Source organism: Ovis canadensis, chromosome 15, assembly GCF_042477335.2.
Source record: "Ovis canadensis isolate MfBH-ARS-UI-01 breed Bighorn chromosome 15, ARS-UI_OviCan_v2, whole genome shotgun sequence".
NCBI lineage: Eukaryota > Metazoa > Chordata > Mammalia > Artiodactyla > Bovidae > Ovis > Ovis canadensis.
Window position 1 is genome coordinate 32,161,635 of NC_091259.1, and position 24,492 is coordinate 32,186,126.

A 24,492-nucleotide genomic window follows, 5' to 3' on the forward strand; every position below is an offset into this window, starting at 1 on the left:
ACAGGGAAGCCTGATGTGCTGTAGTCCATGGGGTCGCAGAGTTGGACACGACTGAGTGACTGAACAATAGTTCTTAAAAGAGCTAACAAACCCCAACAGAAAAGGATTAGGCGAATCCCAGTCTCCAGGGAAGTCATGGAGAAGTCATGTAACCTGCCCAAACTCTTGAATCATTCCAGGTCAAGAGTCAGGTTGGTTCTTTTCCCACCTTGTCCCCAACATCCCTTCCGCTTATCCTTCTTTTTCACAACCCTTGAAATAAGTAAAACCCTTCTTAGCCTGAGGCACTTTCCTGATCCTAAAAGAAATCAAGCAGTACCTAAAGCAGCCCCAGCACCACGCTGGGTGGTCTGAGCAGATCCACCACTACAGACATCCAGCTGTTCCTTTCTTCACCAACTGTAGATTTTCAAAAGCTGATCAGGAAATAACTAAAGTGAAAAGGCACAACACAAAATGTCTTACAAGACTTCCAAGGGCAGTCGAGTAGTTGTTAATAGCACAGGTTATGAAGTGAGATGCACCAAGAACAAGCGTCCTGGCTCCACTACCTAGCACACCTGTGACCTTGGGCACGCCAACAGTCCTCATTATCATCCCAGGGTTGTTACATAACTACACACAGCACTCAGGAATGACAGGGATTTAAAAGCAAAAGGCAAATGGTAAATAGTAAAAGCCTTCCTAGGTGGCACTAATGGTAAATGACCCACCTGCCAATGCCAAGAGACGTGGGTTTGTTTGCTCCCTGTATCAGGAAGAGCCCCTGGAGGAGGAAATGGCAACCCACTCCAGTATTCTTGCCTGGAGAATCCCATGGACAGAGGAGCCTGGTGGGCTACAGTCCATGGGGTCGCAGAGTCAGACATGACTGAAGCGACTTAGCACACACACAATCAATGAGTAAGAAAATTAATCATTTCGCCATGAAAAAAATCTTTGCAGTGAGCTATAAAACACAAAAGCACCTCTGAGTATCTGTAAAAGATGGCTTAACCATTCATTTGACCAAAATATAAAATATTCAGTTTCAAGAAAATAACTTTTTTGCCTTCTAAATCAAATTATCATGTGAATACACGTACATGCAATGCAACCAGCAAATAAGATGAAATCAGACACCACTAGGTGTTGCTCAAGAAGTGACCTGCCTTTGTGAAATGGGAGTATCTCCTGCCATATCTAGAAAGGAGGTCACAGCCATCTGTGATTCAGGCCCTCCAAATGTTCATTTCTGAGCCCAGAGGGCCTGAAAAAGGAGAACGATGCCCCCAGGTAGCTGAGATGCATATGAAAAGAATGAGTTCAGTGAGCCCAGATGCTGGCATCTTCCCACAGAGAAGAGCCTAAACTCCTTGTGACAGCTGGTTTTCCTTAATTAACAGTAATCTTTCATGTTCAGACTATCTACCTCTCTGGTACAAACTTCTATATAACCTGACTCCTTTCCCCGTCGCCTCCTTGGAGCAGTTTCTCAGGGCTACTTGAGAGGCTGCCTCCCAGGCTTGAAGTTCTAAAAATTCCCACCGAATAAAACCACTCTCTGCTTTCAGGTTGTGACTATTTTTAGTCGACACTTATTCCCATCAAGCTTCTTAACCCTTTAATCTGCCCTTTTCTTTTTAAGAAGAAAAACTGAAACATGAGAAATGCTTACTGAGTCCATCCATTTCCAAAATAGAACATATGAAAACAAAGGCCATACTGCATACCAAAGATAAAACAAATACTTTTATTGCACATTTATAAAATCTGCATAGTTGTAGCAAGTCTCTGACCCTCCCACAATTCCCCTGGTAATCTTTAAAATTTGGTTAAAACACAATACCCTATCTGGAGCCTTTTAAAAATGGTCAATGGGATATTTCTCTCTCTACATATACACATATATATATATTCTTTTTCTTTTTACAAGCCCACATCCCCTATTTTTTAAAAGGAAAAAAGGGGGTGGGGTGTCAAAATGTTCTTCTGGACCAGCAGCAGCCTTAGCCATTTTCAGATGCTAGAAAATTTTACCTTCAAATAGTTAACAACTATGAAAATGTGATCTTTAGTTAAGTTTCACAACGCTGCTATTCCATCTGATGTCCTTAATGCTTTCTCCTTTCTTTCACTCAGGACTGGGTATGAGGTTATCTGGTTTAATTAAAACTATAAAATAAAATAGAAGAAAGAAAGGAGAGGCAGCTCTTCTTGACTTTTCAGCATCTTACTGCCACATGACCTTATGTTCTACCCACACGTGAAAGGGTGGTGGCTCATCAACAACCTATTTTTTCATCTCCTGTCAAGAGCCAGGCAACAACCCATTTTTTCATCTCCTCCCTTGCAGTTAAATTTTTTTTTTAATGTCATCTGTATCTGATAAAATAACGAGTAGCTGTTCATACAGTTCAGGTCCTGATGAATCACCCTTTTAGTCTGCTGTCAAAAATACTTATGCCTGAAGGATACTCTGAGGCTCAGGAAAGCCCAGGTTGTCTTGTAGAGACAAGAGACATTTCAGGGCTTCTGCCACAAGTCAACGCCAGAACACACCAGTTCCTGCCTTTTTTTGTGAAATCGCTTCTATGATTCTGTACCTAAAAAGTGCAGTTTCATTTTCAATCCTTCTTTACACACACAGCATAGTTAGGATCTGGATCTGAGTCTCACTTTCCCACCTAATCCCTTTCCCAGGGGAAACACTGTGACAACAGACTTCTGTGCAACAGACGGTCAACCAAAGACCAGGCTGGGTCTTGAACACGCGGGGGCTTATTTCACTGTCACAGCTGACACTCCTTGGATTGACTCCATGACAGCTGCGAATCGACTACAAAGGTCATAGGGAGAATTGGGCCGAATAGTTGGAGGCTCCTTTAAGACAATGATTTCTGCAGAAGGATCTAGAAGTCTGGGTAGAAACTCCCCTAAGCACAGCTGCAGATTTTCTGTGGAGGGAAAATGGATGGTTAGTATACAGCTAAATAAATCTCTTTGAGTTAAAACTAGTAAGTCCACAACAACCTCCAAGTTCAAAGCATTGCTCTGGCCAGCTAATGACAAATGACTATTCCTTCAGACCAAATCAAGAGCAAAGACCTATTTGCCGACTAAGAAAAGTTTTAGGTCATTGTTTTAAGTCATCTGACATGCAGCAGGATAACACTATATATTCACTTCATTATGGACATGTCTTCTAATCAATCATCCTTTAAAATTTGAGAAAGTACCATAAATATAATGTGCTGTAAACATACTACTGCCATAAAGATAACACTGATCTCATCCTTCAATTAAAATATATCAGTGTATACATGGCATTAAGTAAAGCTATAATGTCACACATAGTTTAAACAAAAACTGAAAACATTAAAATGAAATACTTAGCTACTATTATAGATTTTTTCAATAAATATCATAAACTTGAACACTTTGACAAATCAACAGAATATCTTTACATCAGTGAGCAACAAAGAGGCTTCATATTAGGATACATAACAACTTTCTAAGGCAACTAAACTCGCCTAAAAATATCTAGTTTTAGGCTCCCTCTCCAAAATGCTTTGGACAGGCACAAACATCCCATTTACTAATTTATTAACCTTGAAGGCATCACAGTTAATAAAATGTTTATGTCTTGCAACTTCAAGTCACAGGAAAATTTAATTATGGCACCGACTGGTAATCAAGCAACATAAAGAGATTTTTAAAATATTTAAACTACAAAGTTCAAGTTCAGATTTTGGCAGACAGAAAAGTAACAGCAGTCTAACATTGCTGGAGAGCAGTGGTTTTTTTTTCAAATAGCACTGTGTGGCTGGCTGTGGAGGTGATTCAGCAGCCACAGAGGAGGTAAGGGGAGGCTAAGGACAGGGGTTCAGGGTCCTGTTCCTTGTTTCAATACAACAGATGTAATTTTCAAGCCTTTATATGCTCGGGGATTCCAATCCCTTAAAAAGGTCTGACAACCACTGCTAGAGTTAGTCCAACTGTCACTTCTAGAACTCTCAAGGGTCTTAAAAATTATTGGCAATGGCAACAAACAACACACCTGCGATATCTTGCCCAAGGTAAGAGCACCAGTGGTTTCTCATGACCTCAATGGCATCCAGGTCATCCTTGGAGATGTCATTATTAATGATAAGGTGAATACAGGGAATGATTAACTCATTCATCACATTAATACCCTCTGTTACAGAGTGCTCATCGTTTGTTTCAAAGAGAGAAGCTGCTTTGGCATTCAGCTCCTACGGATAAAAAACAGTGGGGAAAAAAGTCTCAGAAAGAAGACAAATATTTAAACAAGTAGTTCCCAAACTTCACTGTACATTGGAATTGCCTGGGGATCCTTAAAAACCGCAGATGCCCCAACACACTCATGCCAATTTGATTGGTATTTGGCTGACCTAGGCGGTGGGATTTTTTTTTTTAAATGTTCCCAAGGTGATCGGAATGCAGCAAAGCCTCTTACCAAGTGGCCTCGACTTATAAGTCAAGGTCATATTTAACACCTGCTTCTACCAAAAGACCTATTCGATGGTTCTCAGTCTTCACCAAAAATCAAAAATCACCTGTAGAAGACAAGGTGGTGCCCAGGCCCCTCACCAGGAGACTGGTTTAACCGTCTGGGGAAGGCCTGGGCCACCAACATGTGAAAGCCCCTTAGGCGATTCTGACACAAACCGGGAGCTGAGAGCCAGAGATGGAAAGAAGCCAAATCCTTACTACTGCCTTCCCATGGCAGCTGAGCAGGACCTTCAAAACGTAATCTCTATTTGGTGATTTAAAAAATAAAAGCATTTGCAGTCCATCAAATCTACAAGGCTCTCTTTTCAGCTTCCAAGTGCCCTGCCATATCTATAACTGACACAGGAATCCAAGTATAATCAGAAAATAAAGCTTTTGAGATACATACACGTCACAACTTAATCTCTTCCATTTGGCCTTAACAAGAGGTAGTGGCAGAAATGCAGGCCTGACTCCTTGGTGGAGGGTGATCCTGCTGGGTGGCAGGGAGGCCCAATGCAAGCTTAGCCTGAGGTTAAGCCACCTCTGCAGTTTTCTGATGACAAGCACCTGGAGGGACCCCTGGGAAGGCAGGCAGACTATGGGTGCGCCTTCCCACGCAGCAGCCAAGTGCAAAACGACCGCACTAGATCTCCTGTGGTTTATGACAAGGATGTTAACAGAACAGCAGGACCAATCCTTATGGTTCAAACCTTTTAAAAACTGGAGTCTCTTTAGACATCACTAAAGCTTCTCATCTGCTAGCTTATTAGTTAGGGAACGTAGACAACACATGTTTATTAGATGCTTACTATGTGCCAGGCACAGAGAAAAAGGCTGACTAAGAAAAGGACCTATGCTCAAGGAACTCACCATCTAGCAGAGAGGCGTGTGACATAAGCTGTGATGCGGTACACATGAAGGGCACCGAAAGGGGAGATGCGGTTCTCACCTAAGTCCTATCAGGGGCGGAAGAAGCATGATACTCACTGAAGTAACTTCATCTGTTTCAATGTAAAACTACTCTTGAGGGTTTAGAACAATCTAAAACCTGCAGGAGGGTTTTTTGTTGTTGTTGTTTTATGTTATATTTCTTCCTGGCTTCTAGAAACAGAGATAAATAAATACAATAAAACACAAAAATCGTCAGGCTTTATCAAGAGTACACACCAGAAGGCATTTTCTTCGGTATAAAGCGATCACCGACTCCTTCACACCCCGCTGGGGCCCCTTCATCAGCAGAGCGGCATTGCTTTGGTAGGCGTACACCAGGTAGGAAAGTGCCTCTTGGTACCTGAGAAAGTTATTGATGAAAAACAGCTCAGTGCTCCTTTCCCAAACCCAGGGCTTAGTCCCCATCGCTCTCTAATACAAGAATGGAACCAGCTGCAGGGATGGAAAAGTCTTCAGCATGGAGGCAGCATGGTGCAGCTGGAAAAGCCTGAGGCCCAAAGACCACAGCCAGCCTCAGCTCCTCTGCAAACTGGCCGGGAAGCTCAAGGCAAATCATGGCACTTCCCTGGACTTCTGTTTCTCCCAACTCTACAACAAGGAATTGGACGAGAGGCTCACTACGGTCCACGATGACTCTAAAATTCACCATCTGAGTACATTTTCATTTATTACAAAGAAAATTGGCCATTATATCTCTCAACCAAGAAATCTATCATTATATAGAAGATGAAGACACATGTGTGATGTTCAGTGCAAACGTGAAGCAGAACACTGAGAAAGGTAGAGAAAGGAAGGGGCTGTGGTCCTGAGAGTTCCTGGTGGGCATCCACAACCAGCATGCTCGGTAACATGAGATGCCACTTACTTTCCTTTCTGGTAGAGTTCCAGGCCTGTCAGGAGATACACAGACACCTTTCGGAACAAACTGTAATCTTCATGCCACTTCTGAAAAGGAATGACAGCCATTCATGATTATGACCGAAACTACTACCTTTTTCCCCACAGCAAGCTTCAAACTCAGTACTAATACTTACGGAACTCATACGGCCCGGCACAAAAACAGGAGACACAAAAGCTTTCAGATAATAAAGTACTGGACATTTATGATAAAAGTCTACCGCTGACCTTAATTTTCCATGTCCTGTTCCTGCTGCCGAGGAACAGAAATATTCCTTTCACGTGAGCTTTAGAATTTCGGATCTTAACTTCCAACACCCACGCCAAAGTCATTCAGCTCTGGTCTGAATGAATGGCCTCCTGAGTCCTGAGGAAGCCATTCAGATGAGGGAAGACAGAAGGTCAGGGCCGCTCCAATCTCAGGAACAACACTAAGCTTGCCTGGGGGGAGGTGGGGGGTGGGGGCCAGGGCACACCAAGGTGGCACCCAACAGTGTCGTACCTACATGACGTGTTTCGTTTTTGGAAATTTGTAGTCACACATGCATTTTAATGCATAAAATGCATTTAGATTTGAATACAGAAATATTAGAAAACTATTATTTAAAGCAAACCAAAACCATGAAGTCACGAATTGCATTGCCTAGGACAAGGCTAAAGTGAGTATTTAAGGGAAATGAAGTGTTGATCAGCTGAAGAGAAGAATGGCATAAAGAAACTGGCCATTCAAAGGGTTAAGAAAAGATCATTCATTCTGACTCAGCTTTTTTTGAGAGGGGGTGGGAGTCACTTGGCGATAATATAAAATTGTTTGCTTTATAGCTTATATATAAAGTTTATTAATATTACTACAAGTTGTACAAATTGGATTATAAATATATTTGTGCGTATGTATAATTTACTATACGAGGAGGAACATATTGGAGAAGGAAATGGCAACCCACTCCAGTATTCTTGCCTGGAGAATCCCACGGACAGAGGAGTTTGGCAGGCTACAGTCCATACGGTCACGAAGAGTTGGACACAACTGAAGTGACTTAGCATGCGCGAGAAGAACATATAAATGACAGCCCCAAATGTCTCAATAGCTCGGCCTCCTTACATTTTTGTTTTTTAACTGTTAGGGTTGCCTTAGAAATTCATGTGTTTGCTCTGTAGATGTAAAGCGAAGACCTCACCTTGTACTCTTCCATATTCATGTCATCTGGACCAATCTCCTTCAGTTTTGCTTGAGCCACCTTCATAATACTGATTGATCTGTGGACAAAGTTAAGAAAGCAATGACAGTTTCCCCTTCAGAGGACTTAGTCAAGATGGAAGGAAGGGCGGTTCCCCAAAGTACTCCCTTCTCACCTTTCATCATAGCTAAGATTTTTATCGGCAAATTGTTCCAGAAGGGTCCGCTCTACTACCCTTTTGGGTGCTTCATTTTGGAAGAAGTAGACGAGCACGTGCTGAAGACGAGGGTCACTGTGAGAGGTGGGGGTCTCCTTGGCGAGCTGATAGAGCCTGGAGTACTCTTCATGGAATGCCTATTGAAGACAGAATTGGTAGTCAGAAAAGGGGGCATGGTGGGCTTGTACACACAGAAACCACTGCCTAAGGAAGTTTTCGTCACTCTAAGAAGACTTCTAAGAAGTTCTTACTGAGGAATGAGAGAGGCAACTGGAACCTATAATCTCTTTGCCTTTCAAAAAGGACAAAACTCCTCTGGCACCAGAGACATCCTGTACTCACAAGAAAATTATTTTCCTCATACAGTGCTCAGAAAAACAAAAGTTTTAATTGTTTCAGCCATATCTTTGAGTATCAAGGACCTGAAATTTAAAAATCCAAATAAATGTATTTAAGAATCTTAAATTTTATTCAAGCACCCTAAAAAGCACGGCCTACTTTCTTATATTATGGCCTCCAAATTACAAAGGCAAGGTCTCATTCACAGCTTTATTAACAGGCGCCTCCTAAGAACAAGGAGGTTACTCCAGGCCGGGTGTGACCTGAGCACTGAGGCTGCGTTAGTGCCACGAGAGGAGGAGCCATCAGTGCCGTGGGATGGCTGTGCTGTTAGTCGGGCAGCGAAGGGAGTTTTACATTTTACTTCAATGAAAAACACTTTTTCAGCATCTGATATAATCACTGACCCATGATTATGATCCCTGTGGTATAAGGATTAGAATTTAATTCTAATTCTAATTAAATTATAATTTAAAAAACAAGACAAAACAGAGATACCTTAATAAGCCCTGCTTCAGACCCATCTCGGTCAAAGGTCTGACGGGCTTTAGCTATGGCCAGGATGACCCCTTGCATGGCAGGGCTCAGCATCACCTACCACAAGAGGGCACAAAACACAGAGAGAAAGCAGAGTAGAAAGGTTCAGAAGAAGACTGAGAAAGAAAGGTGAGCAGACTGCCGCAGGGAAGCAGGGTGGCGTGCCCCCGGCCAGCAGCCACTGCAGGGGCAGGCTCACACACCCCGCTCAACACTAGCGGCCCCTGGCCCTCTCACGAGCACAAGACCTTGCCCATGACAAGGTCTTCCTATAGACTCTCTCTAATTTAGCAGATGAATAAAGAGGTATGTCTAAAAATACCTACGATATAGCACTGCTACATAATCAAGGTAAATTGCAGCTCTCAGAGGGGAAAGGTCTGAGGAGAGAATTCCACCTGAGTTCTCAGGTTTGGGTGTCCATCCTGAATACACCAGTCTTTCAGGTGAACAGCACATCTGAAACAGTCTGAAACTAGCAGGTACACAAATAGGACTTTATAAAGTGAAAACCTTGCAATGATTAAAAAAAAACAAACCGTCCCCCAGAAACCTGAGGACAGGATTCAGGACTGTTAGTGTGCGGTGACAGCTGCAAAGGAGCCAGACAGCGAGCAACCCGGAAATCTGCAGCTTCTCCCGGAGCTTCAGAGTCAAAACCAGGTCAACTCACATTCGACCTGCTCACTAGACAACTGAAATTCTCGTATTTGGAGGAAATGCAATGGACTAATGTTACCAAAGACTCCTGATTTAAAAGGCAATTTTTTGTTCAGGATATGACACATGGAACTAAATTCTACCTTTCTGAGCCACCTGGACTCCACAGTGGCCTCGTAAGGACAGGTCTGAGTAGAGACCTGCCGGCAGCGGTGTAGGATGGTGACTAAGGCCCTCTCGCCCACCACCTGTGTCTAGGAGAAAACACTGTTGCCGAACGCCTTACACAGCTATGCTCAGTCACGTGAGCAGGAAACACAAGACTGACGACAGACAGCTAGACCCTGACTCATCTCTGTACCTCCTCATCATATCCATCTGCATCAGATCTAACCAGAATCCTTCCCACACTGGGAATCTCGACTTCAGAGACCTCAGCATTAGGCTGGGCAGCAGATTCTGCGTCACGAGCCTGTGGGGGCTGCTCTGACTGCTCTGCAAGGTTTGTTTCCGGGGGCATGGGCTTCTTGGGTTCAGCTTCTTTAAGCTGTGGCGGCAGAATGGAGAGAAAGAGTAAGAAAAAAACAGAAATAAAGAGGGATTGGTTAAATGCAGCAGACACAGAATAACAGAAATGTGAGAAAACTGTGGCAATTATTGCCGAAAGCCCACCCCTCCGGATTTTGGGCTTCTAGGCCCCTCTCACCTCACTCAGTGCAGCTTCTACGCCACTGTTCTCATAGGCATGTGCTGTGTTTGCTATCGCCTGGGCAGTCTGCTCCTTCACGATCACAGCGTGCTCAGAGGACAGGCACCGAGCCCCATGGGAAGAGGCTACTGAAGATTCTGAGAAAGAATAGCAGGTAGGAATCAGCATCTGGTAATAAAACCACTAGAACACTGTACAAGGCAAGCAGGACTGGATACAAAGTTTGATGTGCACACCTTCTAACTAACCTTTTGAAAAAATTATGTAAATTTCCCCTAGAAACTAGTGGCTAAAAGAAACAGCTACTTTAGCAAGGAGTCACTGATGATTCTGTAAAGTTTAATGTGCTCCCAATGTTGTCACTAAGAGTCGGACACGACTGAGCGACTTCACTTTCACTTTTCACTTTCGTACACTGGAGAAGGAAATGGCAACCCACTCCAGTGCTCTTGTCTGGAGAATCCCAGGGACAGGGGAGCCTGGTGGGCTGCCGTCTATGGGGTCGCACAGAGTCGGACACGACTGAAGCGACTTAGCAGCAGCAGCAGCAATGCTGTATTTCTTCACGGCAAAAAGGCTTCCTATAAACAACTATCCGTTAGGAAGATCACTTTTACAGAACAGTTTTCATAAAATCTACTTATTAATCTTACCATAGTTTCTCCCGCAACCTGGGAAATAAACACTAAACAGAATGAAAGTACAGGCAGCTAGCTGCTCATCTTTCTGCTGGTACCTCTGCTCAACAGAACTGACTGTCTAGAGCCACAAGCTAGGCTGTCAGGTTGTACAACACCAACTCTGATCCCACTGCACAGAGCATGGCACAGCTCACTCAGAGGACGTGCACGGGGCTGGCTACTGGAGTGCAGTGTGAACTCCCCATGTCACTGGCATAAATGCCCTGCTCAGACACCTTGTGATGGAGAGAAGTCCTGTGATGCCGAGCTGGTGGAAGATTCCATCTGAGGAATTTTGCACGACTGCTCTTCTTCCCATTCCTCCACTTCCTGCTCAAACCTCCAGTTATCTTCCTGAATGTAATGCTTAAGTTCAACAGACAGGGCTTCCACTTCTGACATCTGATCTAATTCATTCGGGGCCGCCTCTAGGGAAGAACAAAGACACAGTTAAAATAGAGTCCCACCAAGCAAAAGGTCTCAAGGAAACCAAAGCTCCTTTCCAGAAAAAAAGAAAGTAAGACACTTTGTCTTTTTTCTTACTTTTAATGAAAAATACACACACAATCCATCCATTGTCCGAAGTACTGACAGTATCAGGCCAATAGTCACAGTATCCCAATAACAGTGGCTGGCATATTGGAAGGGAGGGACATTAAATATTTGTTAAATGAATCAATCAGTGGTAACAAGTGAGGATTTGGAGTAGAGGCCAATCACGGACAAAGTAGCAAGAACAAACCAAACATTTCTTGGGAATTCAGAAAATCATTAGATTCAATGGAAAATTCAAGATAAACAGTTTTATCAGTGTAAACAATGCCCCTATCACTGATAAGAATATCCATCTCCAGGACTTCCCTGGTGGTCCAGTGGTTGGGACTCTGAGCTTCCACTGTAGGGGACATGGGTTTGATCCCTGGTCAGGGAAATAAGATCTCACATGCAATATAGAGTGGTCAAAAAATAATAATAATAAATTGAATTAAATAACAAAATATATCCATCTCAAGATGGTTGAAAATGAAAACCAAGACATTTATACTGCCTAAAGTTTCACATAATCAAGTGCTACCACAAAGCAAAGGGATACAAAGGTTAGATCAATAATACCTGGGGTTCACTAAAGGCTATGATGAAAAATGGCAAGGCTGTCAATGACATATTCAATCTCATTTCCAACCCTACAACCGAAACAAATCATAAAAACCTACTGAAGAGTAGCACATCCACATACTGGTTGCTGTTAACTAGTCTTTTCACTAAATGACAGTTCCCACTTTTTGTCTATTTCTATAGATGAGCCATACCCATTATAACAAGGCCCCTATATACCACCCACAGCTAGAACAATCGTTTGTACAGAAACACCCACAAGCAGCTGTTCCTGCCCTCACACTGCAAACATGCATTTAGGACGATCAGTTACTGTGAAGTGAGTATTCTCTCCATCCCCTACCTACCAAGCACACAAGAAAGATCATTTGCCGCCCAGACAAAATGCTTATATGTTTCCTTACTTATGCAACACAGTACAGTTTGAACATTAAAAGAAGACGCCCTGTATGATCTTGGATGTGAAAGAAAAAAGAAAGTGTAATATACATGGGAAACAGCATAGAATCTGGAACCAGAATATTTATTGGCTATATGACAAGTACAGAACCTCAGCTGGAAAATATGGGTGATAAGAATTTCTGCCCTGCCTCCTCCGTGTTAGAGTTAATAAGTTATTAGAGAAATAAAGCTTGAAGCATGCAGTAAGGAGGAAAGTACCAGCATAAATGATAATTATGATTACTATAGGCATTAGTAGCGGTATTATGAGAAGTCTGAAACCGCTGAGGCAAATCCACTTGTAAAATCTGGCTATTCTCCAAAAGGTGCAAAAAATATGCACAGAAGAATGTCACTAAAAAAGGGAAAAACTAGAGGCAACTTAAAAGTCTATCAACAGGAGGCTGGTTTAATAAATTATATATATACTCAATGCAATGGAATTATTTTACAGTTGTTAATAGGAATAAGTTGGTTCTATTCATAAAAAGAGAGATTGCTAAGAAAAACAATGAAAAAGATGCCAAACAGAATGGAAAAATATCCCACTTGGTGGGAAAAAATGGGGTATAGGTGAGATATCAATAAATAAAACCTAGCATCTGCACAGAACATTTCTAAAAGACTACATTAGGAGCCTAAGAATGGATACTTGTTGGGCTCAAGGAAGTAGGAAAGCAAACTTATTTTTCCTTTTTCTTCTCTTTTATACTATTTGTGTTTCTTAAACACATCATTACTTTCTAATAGATCTGAGTTTAATTTTTCTTTTTTTTAACTACAAGACTGTTCCCTTCCCTGAGAAGTACACAATCTCCCCAAGCCTGGCCTCTGCTTACAGTGTTTTTACCTGCATTGAAGTGGGGTAGCTTGTCGTTAATGTACATCAGGCAGTAAGCACTAACATTTCTCTGGCCCCCATAGGAATCTCTTTCAAGTTCTTCCCAGGAAGACTCGGTAACAGAGATGTCGTTGTACTTGAGCCAGACCTGGCGCGGCTGATTATAGACATAGGCCCAGTAGTGCCCCGCGTTCGCCTGTCCCTCGTGAACAAGGACTGCATGCAAGCGATAAGGCACCTGCAAGCCAGAAAGGGTTCCCCGTGTTAGGTTAAAGCAAAGTCAACCGACAGGAGTTTACGTGACTAAAATTCCAAAGCATACCCAACCATAAGACCGAAGAAAACTGCCCATTTACACGTGTGTTTGATGTAGGGTTCACATCAACAAAACATCTTGTTGATTCAAGATGAACTGAAAAAAACACAGCCTTGGAATCTCCCAATTATGTCTCCATTCCTGAATCTTTAAAATCAGACGGCTAAACTAGATGACCTCTGAGACCTCTTTCAACTCTATAAACTCCTATGATTATAGATCTAAAACAAAAGATAACTGAGACCTATTTATTCCCCCAGTTCCAAACTCAGTCTATCTAAAAATAGAAGCACCATGACCACTCATGTTGAGAAGATGCTTACCACACCTGGGACCTGTAGAAGTTATGCTGTTCTAGGGCTAAGTTTTATTAACTAAAATTAATAAAATTTTCTATTAACTAAAATCTAAGTTAGCATATTTCATTATGAATCAGTCACATGGTCTTTATATTTCTTCTTGCAGGTAATCATCCACTTATCTGGGGTGAAGACCCTTTTAACTACATACTTATTTGTTTCAAAATCTGAAAATCTTCCCCTGCCCTGCCGCCCCTGCTGGCAATATGGAGAAAGTAAGAGTAACGCTTAAGTGCTAAGTTAAGTATTGGTGAAAGAAAGGCAAGTCAGTAAAGTAAAATTACATTCAATCAGTACCTTGACTTGTTTTTACGGTGGTAAATTTTTTAAATAATAGAAAAGAGAAAACGGTCAACACTCAAGACTCACATGGTACATTCTTGCTATGCAACACAACTATGGTTTCCCGTGACCCTAGAAATAGGGCTCTCCTCCCACAGTTACGCATTTACACAGAAGCCCGTGGAGGGCAGTCCCCTAACTGCAGCCTCTTTCCTGTCTATGCCCAGAATGTTATTCTAAATAAAAACATATATGGAAAGTACGAATTTCTGCCCTGCCTACCTCTCTTTTGGAATTAATAGAGACATAAAGGTTAAAAAATCATACTGCTAAACAAAGGATCATGAAGGATCAGGGTACTTTGCAAAGGATGGGGAACCAGTCCCTGGTCAGGTTTCCTCCACTGTACTGCTTAATTACCATTTTATGAGAAATTTTATTACTATTTAACAACAAACCTTTCCAATACATAGAAAAAATACCATGTGGCAGACTCAGGACAAATATGTTTTACATCCTGTTGGTGGTAGAAGGAAGATACACTTCTCTTTTTTAGCCTAAAACACAGAATAATACATATTTCTTTCCAAAATTAATTCTTATATCTTAGGGAAGTTTCCATTCAGTTTCAAAGAAAACCATCAACTTCTCTGTCTGTATCTGCCCATTAGCACCATTAGAACATGCCTTGACTACTTCCCCATCAATTTTCATTCTACCTGACGGAGGAGAGGATCACAGTACATCTGCTCAATAGTCTGGGTAGTGCTTGCAATACCGTTCTTTAAGTCTGTTAAAAAAAGAACACTCAGTTATAATGATTTCATCCCATGTCACACATGCAGCTTTAGCTCCGCAAAGACTACAGCTTCTCTCTACCTGAGGTTTCCACCCTTTCAGCTTCTCTCTACCTGAGGTGGTCACCCTTTCAGCTTCTCTCTATGAACCATAAGGAAGCAGGCAGTTTTAAAGAAGCTAGTGCTTTAGGTTACAAAGACTTACAGTTTAATATGACTACATTAAGATTTCTAAAAAAAAACTTGGGAGGAAACTAAATTTGTATCCTTTACTTATTTATTGCTCCTAGATAAAAGGAGAAAGAAGGGGAGGACAAGAAACGAGACAAGGCCAAAGGATTTTAGGAACAAAATGCTGAATAATATGATTTTACACTGCATGCATGAATCAAATATTCTTTGCCTCCTTAACTGTCAATAAAGCATACTGTATGCAGAAAAAATTTTTAAAGTGGAAATTCAGGAAACTGTAATTCTAAGTTTGGGTCACCTGAAGTCAGAGTTCAGATAAGCTACAGGAAAAGAAATCCAGCAGACGCAGAAAATTCTCTAAGGGGAGTGGCATTGTGTATCCAAGATAACCAGGAATTCCCAGAAAGTTTGAGGAAGAAATCTAGGGAAGAACTTTCATGGTTATATTACTAAAGCAAAGTGTCTGACCTAATCTCACAGGAAACAAAAAGTACCAAAGAGGTCACAATTTCTCAAATTCAACAGAGTACATGGAAATGACAGGACGTGTCTCCAAGGTGCCTAATTTCCATGTATTCACACAAACAGAAAAGGCAAAGAGTAACCCTCTGACAAGCAAAAAGAGCCAACCTTGTATATCCTGTTCAATCTCGTTCCTCCACCTCTGCAGGCAGGTCTTAACAAAGTTTATCTCCTCATCTGTGACTGTTCGAGGAGCTGGGTGTGCGGGCATTTCCACGGAAGAACGGGGAGGTGTAAGTGGCTGCTCTGCCATCTTAGACTTGTGTACAGAATCTTCAGAGGAAGAAAAGGTTCCTTCAGCTTCCTGAGACGTGCTCTCTTTACTTGTACTGCAGGAAGATTAAAAAAAACATGCTCAGATGATAATTTCCAAATACGTGTGTGTGCTCAGTCACTAAATCATGTCTGACTCTTTGGGACCTCATGGACTGTAGCTCTGGAGGAGGGCATGGCAACCCACACCAGTATTCCTGCCTGGAGCATCCCATGGACAGAGGAGCCTGGCGGGCTACAGTTTATATGGTCACAAATAATTGGCCGGATATGACTGAAGCAACTTAGCATACATGCATGGACTATAGCCTGCCTGGCTCCTCTGTCCATGTGGTTTCCCCAGCAAGAATACAGGAGCAGGTTGCCATTTTCTCCTCCATTTCCAAAATACATCTTTGCCTAAACTAATATACTCTGTAAAGCACGCTGCTCTGTGGGAAAGCACAGCTACAATTTGTGAGTGTTTACTCTATAAAGTTACTGAGCCAAACCTTTCTTTTACAGGCATCATCTCATTTAACACAGCTTGCTGATGAGGCAGGTACTATCACCAATCCTATTTTACCAACTTTCAAACCCAAGATTCAGAGAAATAAAGCAGTGTTCCCAAGTTCACCCAGCTAGTCAAGGACAGGAAGGGATTACACTCACATCTGCCTCATATAGTTTATAAGTCTATGGTACTTGCTCTCTAACCACTTGTAACAATGAACCTTCTTCTCAAGAAGAAAGGATGAGAAGCAACATGGAAAAGAGGAGATGGGGAGTGGAGTGGTCAAGGGATCAACTATTGTGTTCCCAAGATGTAACTGACCAAAGTGAGATGGACAGGTGGATCCAGGAACAAAATACACAGAAGAAAAACAGCATCAGCTGTATACCCAACACGCAGGAACGCAAACTAGGTGGCACTCTGGGAAAGCACAGGGTGCAGAACTTGCAGGCAGACAACTCCAGCTCCACCACATCTCAGCTCAACGCCCAAGGAGACGGTAGTAGCCTCGGGTAAAGAATCTGACACCTCAGCTATGAGAGGTGGATGCCAGCCACTTTACATCATTGCTATAAACTGAGAATAATGTATGTAAAGTAACTGTTAATTTATCTACTAATTAACTAACACCAAAAAAAACTGCACACAGACAAATCAGCAGGAATACAAATGAATCTAAGTATACTTAGGTTTCTGTTTCACACCAAAACCGAAGAACATAAACTTCCCAGTTCTGACTTAAACTCTCACTCCCCTTCCTCCCTGCCTCTCTCCCATATACAAAATAATGGAGCAAACCTCTTTTCCCTGAGGACCTATACATACGGGAAAACAAAGCCAATGTAAGCAAAAGAGGAGACGTCTCAATCTCAAAAAAGACCACACACACACACACACACACAGATCAACTTTAAAATCTAATATCAGTCAGTATCATTTCATATTATTAAAACCGATAAAACCACTTTTAAAAAATTAAAATCATTTATATTTTACAAAGGACATGAAAACAGTCTACGAAAATCCAAACACACACACACAGGTAGAGTATAAAAGTGAAGGAACCCTCCCTCCAGCCTGTGCCTTGCGCCATCCCCTAGAGATAACTGCTATTACCATTTGTTATGTTCTATCCAAACAGGCACTCTGCACACACATGAATGAATGAATAGTAACACGTGTGTGTGGGAGGGGCGGCAAGGGCAGTGAAGGAATGATTGGGTTTCTTTTAAAAACATAAAAAAGTCTAAACTCTTCTACAGGCTCTGGTGTTTTGGCTAGCCAGGACACGCAGATCACATTTGATCCGAGCTGGCCCCAACGGCTCCTCCAGACCACAAAGGCTGTTGCACACAGCTGAGCCAGAAGAGAATCAAGGCCCGCGTGCCATGGCCTCTCCGTCTCTTTGCTGGATAAGCTGCTGGAGGTTGTCCTCTTCAATTTCTAGCCAGTTCTTTCTCTTATTCTAATTTTCTACTTGTAAATAAGTTTCCCTTTGCTTGATGTTTACTTAGACGTGCAGACTCCTTCAGCAGACGAGTGAATGCCATGTTTTAGAAAATCAGTGGCTGACTGTTCCTCTGGAAAAGGCCTTTCATGGCAGTTAGCTTATAGCGACCTCCAAGCCAGGTGGGCCTGGCAGAGAATGAACACTGTTCCAGACAGTTCAAGACGTCTCTGTAATAATCCCAACTATCCCTTGGGTGAGACGAATGCATGGGTGGGAATTATGAACAATTCACTTAAGTGGCAAAACCCTTCCCTATAAGACAAAGAGCTCACGACCTGTGAGCTCTCACGGGGCGAGTGTTCATTGGGTGGAAACATGGCACACAGCTCAGATTAAGCCGAAATCCCCAATATATACTATTTCAAAACTTGTTTCTGTTACCTTTCCTTGGTTGTCAGGTCAGAAGTCAGGGAGTGTGCTGAAGAAAGTGGCTCTGTAATGCAGGCACCACTTTGAGATGCAGAGCTCTCGGAGGCAGGTTTTGTACTAGCAAATTCAATTACGTATTTCAACATGTCCGGAAGCGGGAACCGGGCTGGGCCCGAGCCATACTTCACATACCTACAAGGCAGAGAAAACAGTACTCTAGTGCCAAGGCATCTTGTTCTTTCAGGCTCACTGCATTATTATATGGAGAGTCAATGGAAAGGCTTATCCCTAAAGGCTACACAATATTTAATACGTTAATCTACAGAGCAGAAGTTTTCTAACTACGAAAGTGAAAACAGATGACAATCTGAATCTTTACACTTGACAGAAAGCATTTCAGGTGGGCTCCTATTCAAAGTCACACCAATGGTGCTTTCTCTTAATTCAAATCACATTTAGGCTCTACTCATAAAAGTAAACTCTATTTGTTAAAGGAAGAGAGATATATCATCATTATTCAAATCTGAAAATAATGCTGTTGGAACTATTAGGTTGGTGCAAAAGTAATTGCAGGTTTGCACTGCTGAAATTTGCCATTTGATGTTGGAATATATTCTTAAATAAATGTGGTTATGTTATACATTTTAACGTACATTTCTTGCTTTATGGTTTTTTTTTTTTTTTGCTAATGGCTTATTACTTGCTGTTTATTTTATATGTGTTTTAGACTATGGAAATGATGTTAGTTAGAAAGCAAATTCAAGCTATTTTCTTATTCGAGTTCAAAATGGGTCATAACGCAGCTGAGACAACTCACAACATCAACAATACATTTGGCCCAGGAGCTTCTAACGAATGCACAGTGGTGGTTCTAGAAGTCTGGCAAAGGAAACTAGACCATGAAAGATTAAGAGCATGATGGCCGGTCACCAGAAGCTGACAATGACCAACTGAGAGGATCACTGAGGCTGATCCTCTTACAACTACAGGATGAGTTGCCCAAGAACTCAGTGTTGACCATTCTGTGATTGTTTGGCATTTGAAGCAAATTAAAAAGGTGAAAAAGCTCAGAAACTGGGTACCCTCATGAGTTGACTGAAAATCAAAAAACTTGTCACTCTCAAGTGTCATCTTCTCTTATTCTGTACAACAACAAACCATTTCTTATGGTTTGTGATGTGCAACAAAAAGTGGATTATACATGACAACAAGTGACAACGAGCTCAGTGGCTGGACAGAGAAGCAGCTCCAAAGCACTTTCCAAACTTGCACCAAAAAAGGTCACGGTCACTGTTTGGTGGTCTGCTGCCGGTCTGATCCACTATAGCTTTCTGAATCCCAGTGAAACCATTACTTCTGAGAAGTATGTTCAGCAAATGGATGAGATGCACTGAAAACTGCAACGTCTGCAGCCAGCACTGGTCAACAGAATGGGCCCAATTCTTCTCCATGACAACGCCCAACCAAACGTCACATAAACAATGCTCCAAAGGCTGAACAAACTGGGCTACAAAGTTTTGCCTCATCTGCCATATTCACCTGACCTCTCGCCAACTGACTACCACTTCTTCAAGCATCTCAACAACATTTTGCAGGGAAAACGCTTCCACAACCAGCAGGATGCAGAAAATGCTTTCCAAGAGTTCATTGAATCCCAGGGTACAGATTTTTATGCTACAGGAATAAACATACTTTTTTCTTGTTGGCAAAAATGTGTTGATTGTAATGGTTCCTACTTTGATTACTAAAGATGTGTTTGAGCCAAGTTATACTGATTTAAAATTCAGGGTCTGAAACCACAAACGCTTTTGTACCAATCCAATGTACCCAAGGTTTTTTCCCTTTGCTGCATTTTAGATCAAGTAATCTGCAATTAGGAAATATGAGAGAGAGAAAGCTGGAAATGGGAAGTAGGTGTTGACAAAGGTCAGAGTTTAAGTCCTATGTACACTATGATTCACGTACTCATTTAACAGAGAAGGCCAGGCATAAACTACTGAAGATTTCTTTGGAATCAGTAAATAATAAATGTCTTCAATATGTAATCAAAATAACTAATTATTTTAGTAATACCCAATGTTCTGCCATTACTAGCACATGTTACCCTAAGAAAAGAGATTTACTTTAGTGAATTCTACAGTTCACTGCAGTAGAGAGTCTAAATGGTACGTAAGTTGACTCACAGGTACAGGTAAACTATAATTTTGGGATTCCATTTACAAAAGGAGAGAGTCACTTCACATTTTTCTTCTCTGAATAAAGTGAAAGAAACAGCCGCAGAACTACAACTACAGTGTAGTTGTACGGAGAAGTAAAATTGTCTGTTTCTATATCAAAAAGGACATTATGAAATGAAAAATAAAATATAATGCAACTCAAAATCAACCACGTTAGAGGATATGTAGCAAAGACACTTCATCCTCTTACAGTATTGTAAAGTAAAATAAAGTAAAAACAAAAATTAAAAAATAAATAAATAAAATAAAATAAAGAAAGAAAATAAATAAAATAAAAGAGAAACAGAATGATTTCTCCTGTGGATTTGCCTGCCACAAAGAGTTTTGGCTTTCAAAGAAAAGGATGTTAAATATATAAAGCTAGAGGAACTTTAAATAATTGTTTCTAGTCCTTAGATCTGTATCTTTGGCTTACTTTCAGCCATCAACTTATCTAAACTTTACTGATCTTTCAAGATCTATTTCCTCCATGGTCTTCTTTCAGTATGTCATTCCCTTTAACACTGAAGGAACAGCTCCCATCTCTGAACTCCCTGTCTATCCCACAGACATGGTAAATGTCTTCTTAAGCACTGTTTATTGAAAGAATTTATTAATACATGACTGCCTTGGACCAAAGGAAACCTCTTTCTAGCAGAATTGCAGCACTGATAATCTGTCATAAGGTTTTAAGCCATCATTTCACATATGTAACTCTTCCCAGGTTTGTTGTATTTTAACATGATACTTATACAAAATTTCAGGAACAAATCTTCTTTGAGAAACTTATCTTCATTTCTATGACATCATCATTTTTCTGTTCTTCTAATGAACTCCTTTAGACCAACTACTTCATACCATGTATTAATTTAGTAGAATTAGAATGAAAGTGGTTTCAAAAAAGACGTCTACACTGTACACAAGAAATCTTATCTTTAATATGATATCGAGATACTTTTACAGAAGAAATGGTGAACTTTTCTTTTTAAATAATATAAGTAATACATATACCGGGTAAGAAAACTCAAATTCAAAAAAGGATAAAACAAATCCTAAAAACCATCCATTCCCACCTCAGTTCTATTACCTAATGGTATCCATTAACAAGTTCCTTGCAAAGATTCCCAGAACTATGTCACACACAGAGAAGCAATTTTTCAAAAATAATTACTCAAGTAAAATTATCCAAAAATTTAAGTCACTTTATTTTAAAAAGAAAGTCATATTCATACTACAGAAAATACTCCTGTATGCTATTTAAAATCTAAATAAGTCAGAATGCCTAGCTGGTTACTAGCAAATTGAGTATTTTTCAGTTAAAATACATCAGATATACCAGGTATGTTGTATGAAAACAATTATAACTTTCCAATCTTATAGAGTATCACTCAAACTTTTAAAATAAAATATTGCCATAGGTATAAAGTCCTGTAAATCACTTCCAAGAGTATCTGAGGACTCAATTTTCAGCTAAAGTCTATATTAAGACAACGAGACGATGGATCCTAACAACTCTTGGGTAAATTCTTCCTAAGTGAGAGGGAGGGAGCTGGGAAGTGGCACCCATAGGTGCAGGGTCTTTCTCAGGCTGGTATAGCAGGGTTTGCCTCTCAGGGAAATTACTGAGCCAGCAATGAAGCAGTCAGAGGTAGCATAGTGGTAGCAGCAAAAATAGGAAGTAGATAAAGGCAAAAAAAAAAAAAAAGCCACTGACATTGTATGGAATCTCCTCCCTAAAGACTAAATTAATAGTCTCTGACCAGAGAGAAGTTACACCGATTCCCTCTTAGGAAGTCATAGGGCGACTTCACAAAGCAGTCAGCAACAACACGTGAACAGTGACTTCTCCACAGGAGAAAGGACTTCGTATGCGTCAAAAACACAAGCACTCTCTTTGAGTCAGCACTGCTGACTTGTTTTACCTTTACCAGGCACTTAAAAGACTGCTTTCTCAAGACAGAGGGATTAGAGTTTTGTGATAAGTTACCTCTTCTGTGTCTGTGAACATGATGGCAAGGAAAGCAGAAAAAGTAAAGAGCTATGAAATCAGAACTTGGCTTCTCTTCAGTACACTGTCAATAACTCACCATGTGACTTGGGTCAAAGGTGTCCTGGGACCACCACTGCCCATCTTAAAGACTGTTTCACATTTTCCTTATCCATTTTATAAAATATATTAGTTAACACTTAAACTCAATTAATTTTTAGATAAAAGCAAATTATCCAATTTTAATACCCCATTCTAAGTACAAAGATGTCTACAACTCACCTTTCCAGTTTTCGCTGCAGAATTTTTATTTCTTCTTTGAGTTTTCGAATACACTCTCGCTTACTTCGAACAAGTTCTTTGCTCCTATACATATACCTAAGCAAATAATAATCCCACAAACACAATTTATATTTAAAAACATTAATAACACAAAGTTTCAGCAAACTTTGGATACAAGGAAACTGCCTTAATCAGACACAGGGTTAGTTCTCTGTTAGCTCTATGAAAATACAGAGCCAACATCATATTTAATGATGAAAAACTAAAAAACGTCTTCCCCCCTAAGATCAGGAACAATCCAAGAAGAACCACTCTTGCCTCTTCTATTCAATGTTTTTACTGGAGGCACAGTCAGTGCAATAAGGTAAAAAAAAGAAATAAAATTCATATAGATAGAAGAGGAAGTGAAACTGCCTTCATTTGCAGATAACAGGATCATGTACATAGGAAATCTCAAGGAATCTACAAAAATGTATCAGAACTAATAACTGAATTTATTAGTAATGCCAAAAGACACAAAGTCAATTAAAAAAGAAAGAGGAAAAAATCTATTGCATTTCTATATATCTGTAAAGGACAAATGAAAAGTAAATTTTTTTCCCAAAGCCATATAACATCAAAGGCAATAATTATTTAGGAATAAACAACCAGATATGTGCAACAACTGTACACAAAAAAAATTATAAATCACTGCTGAGAGAAATTAACAAAGAGTTGAATAAATGAAGCTATACCATGCTCATGGACTAGAGGACTAAAAATTGCTAAAATGTCAATTTCCCCAAATTGGTCTATACATTCAACACAGTCCCAATTAGAATCCCAGTAGCTACCAGGGGTTTTGACAAGATGATTTTAATACTTAAATAGAAATGAACTAAGAATAGCCAAAATATTAAAAAGAAAAAAAAAGTAACACAGTAGGAGATTCATACTATCTGATGTCAAGATTTATAATAAAATCACAGTAGTTAAGAGAGTGTGCACCGGCATAAGATTACACCACAGACAGAATAAAACCTCTAGAAAAAGACCCACAAATGTAAGTCCAACTAATTTTTTTAAAAAGTATCAAGGTAATTCAGTGGAGAAAAGGGAGCTGTTTAAACAAATGATGCTGAAATAACTGGATAACCACATGCCGCCTTACCACCTCCTGCAAAAATATCCCCTTACCTCATACCATATATGAAAATAAACTCTAAATGGTCATAGACACGAATGTAAGAGTAAAGGTCACAAAATTTCTAGGAAAAAATTCAAAGAACTTTGTGACCCTGGGTTGGAAGATTTCTTAATTAGAATACAAAAAGCACAAACTATGAAAGGGCAACTGATATATCAGACTTCATCAAAACTAAAAACTCCTGCTCTTCTAAAAACACTAGTAAAGAAACGGAAGAGACAAACAAAGATAGATTTAGATTCGTATCTAAAATATATAAAGAACTCTTACAACTCAGTATGAACACAATCAACCAAACTAAAAAGTGGGCAAAAGATACCTCCCCTAAGAAAATATATAAATGACCATTAATTAAGCACACAAAAAGATGCTCAGTGTCATTATCATGGAAATACAAGTCAAAAGAAAAATAAAGGTATTCCTATAAACCCAATGAACAGTGAAAATGAAAGTCGCTCAGTCATGTCTGACTCTGTGCCACCCCATGGGCTAGCCCACCAGGCTCCTCTGTGCATAAGAGTTCTCCAGGCCAGAATACTGGAGTGGGTGCTAGCCATTCCCTTCTCCAGGGGATCTTCCCAATCCAGGGATTGAATCCAGGTCTCTCGCATTGCAGGTGGATTCTTTACCATCTGAGCCACCAAG

At 40.6% G+C, this 24,492-nt stretch overlaps 1 protein-coding gene across 17 annotated transcripts in view; it reads right to left on the reverse strand.

Annotated features, from left to right (window-relative positions):
• Window positions 1–1,718: 1,718 nt before the first annotated feature.
• Window positions 1,719–24,492, reverse strand: part of USP28 (ubiquitin specific peptidase 28) — a 70,238-nt gene continuing 47,464 nt past the window's right edge. For 6 of the 17 annotated variants that reach the window (XM_069555090.1, XM_069555089.1, XM_069555088.1 and 3 more), the window contains exons 12-26: window positions 22,662–22,757; window positions 18,189–18,368; window positions 15,640–15,860; window positions 14,740–14,810; window positions 13,073–13,301; window positions 10,902–11,093; window positions 9,983–10,122; window positions 9,638–9,823; window positions 8,578–8,673; window positions 7,699–7,877; window positions 7,524–7,602; window positions 6,314–6,393; window positions 5,665–5,788; window positions 4,040–4,235; window positions 1,719–2,936 (exon numbers count right to left, since the gene is read on the reverse strand). In XM_069555090.1, coding sequence (XP_069411191.1) covers window positions 2,761–2,936; window positions 4,040–4,235; window positions 5,665–5,788; window positions 6,314–6,393; window positions 7,524–7,602; window positions 7,699–7,877; window positions 8,578–8,673; window positions 9,638–9,823; window positions 9,983–10,122; window positions 10,902–11,093; window positions 13,073–13,301; window positions 14,740–14,810; window positions 15,640–15,860; window positions 18,189–18,368; window positions 22,662–22,757 — 2,245 coding nt within the window. In that variant the 3' untranslated portion in view covers window positions 1,719–2,760. The remainder of the gene's footprint in view (window positions 2,937–4,039; window positions 4,236–5,664; window positions 5,789–6,313; window positions 6,394–7,523; window positions 7,603–7,698; window positions 7,878–8,577; window positions 8,674–9,637; window positions 9,824–9,982; window positions 10,123–10,901; window positions 11,094–13,072; window positions 13,302–14,739; window positions 14,811–15,639; window positions 15,861–18,188; window positions 18,369–22,661; window positions 22,758–24,492) is intronic. The other 11 variants (XM_069555102.1, XM_069555100.1, XM_069555101.1 and 8 more) reach the window with 2 other exon arrangements.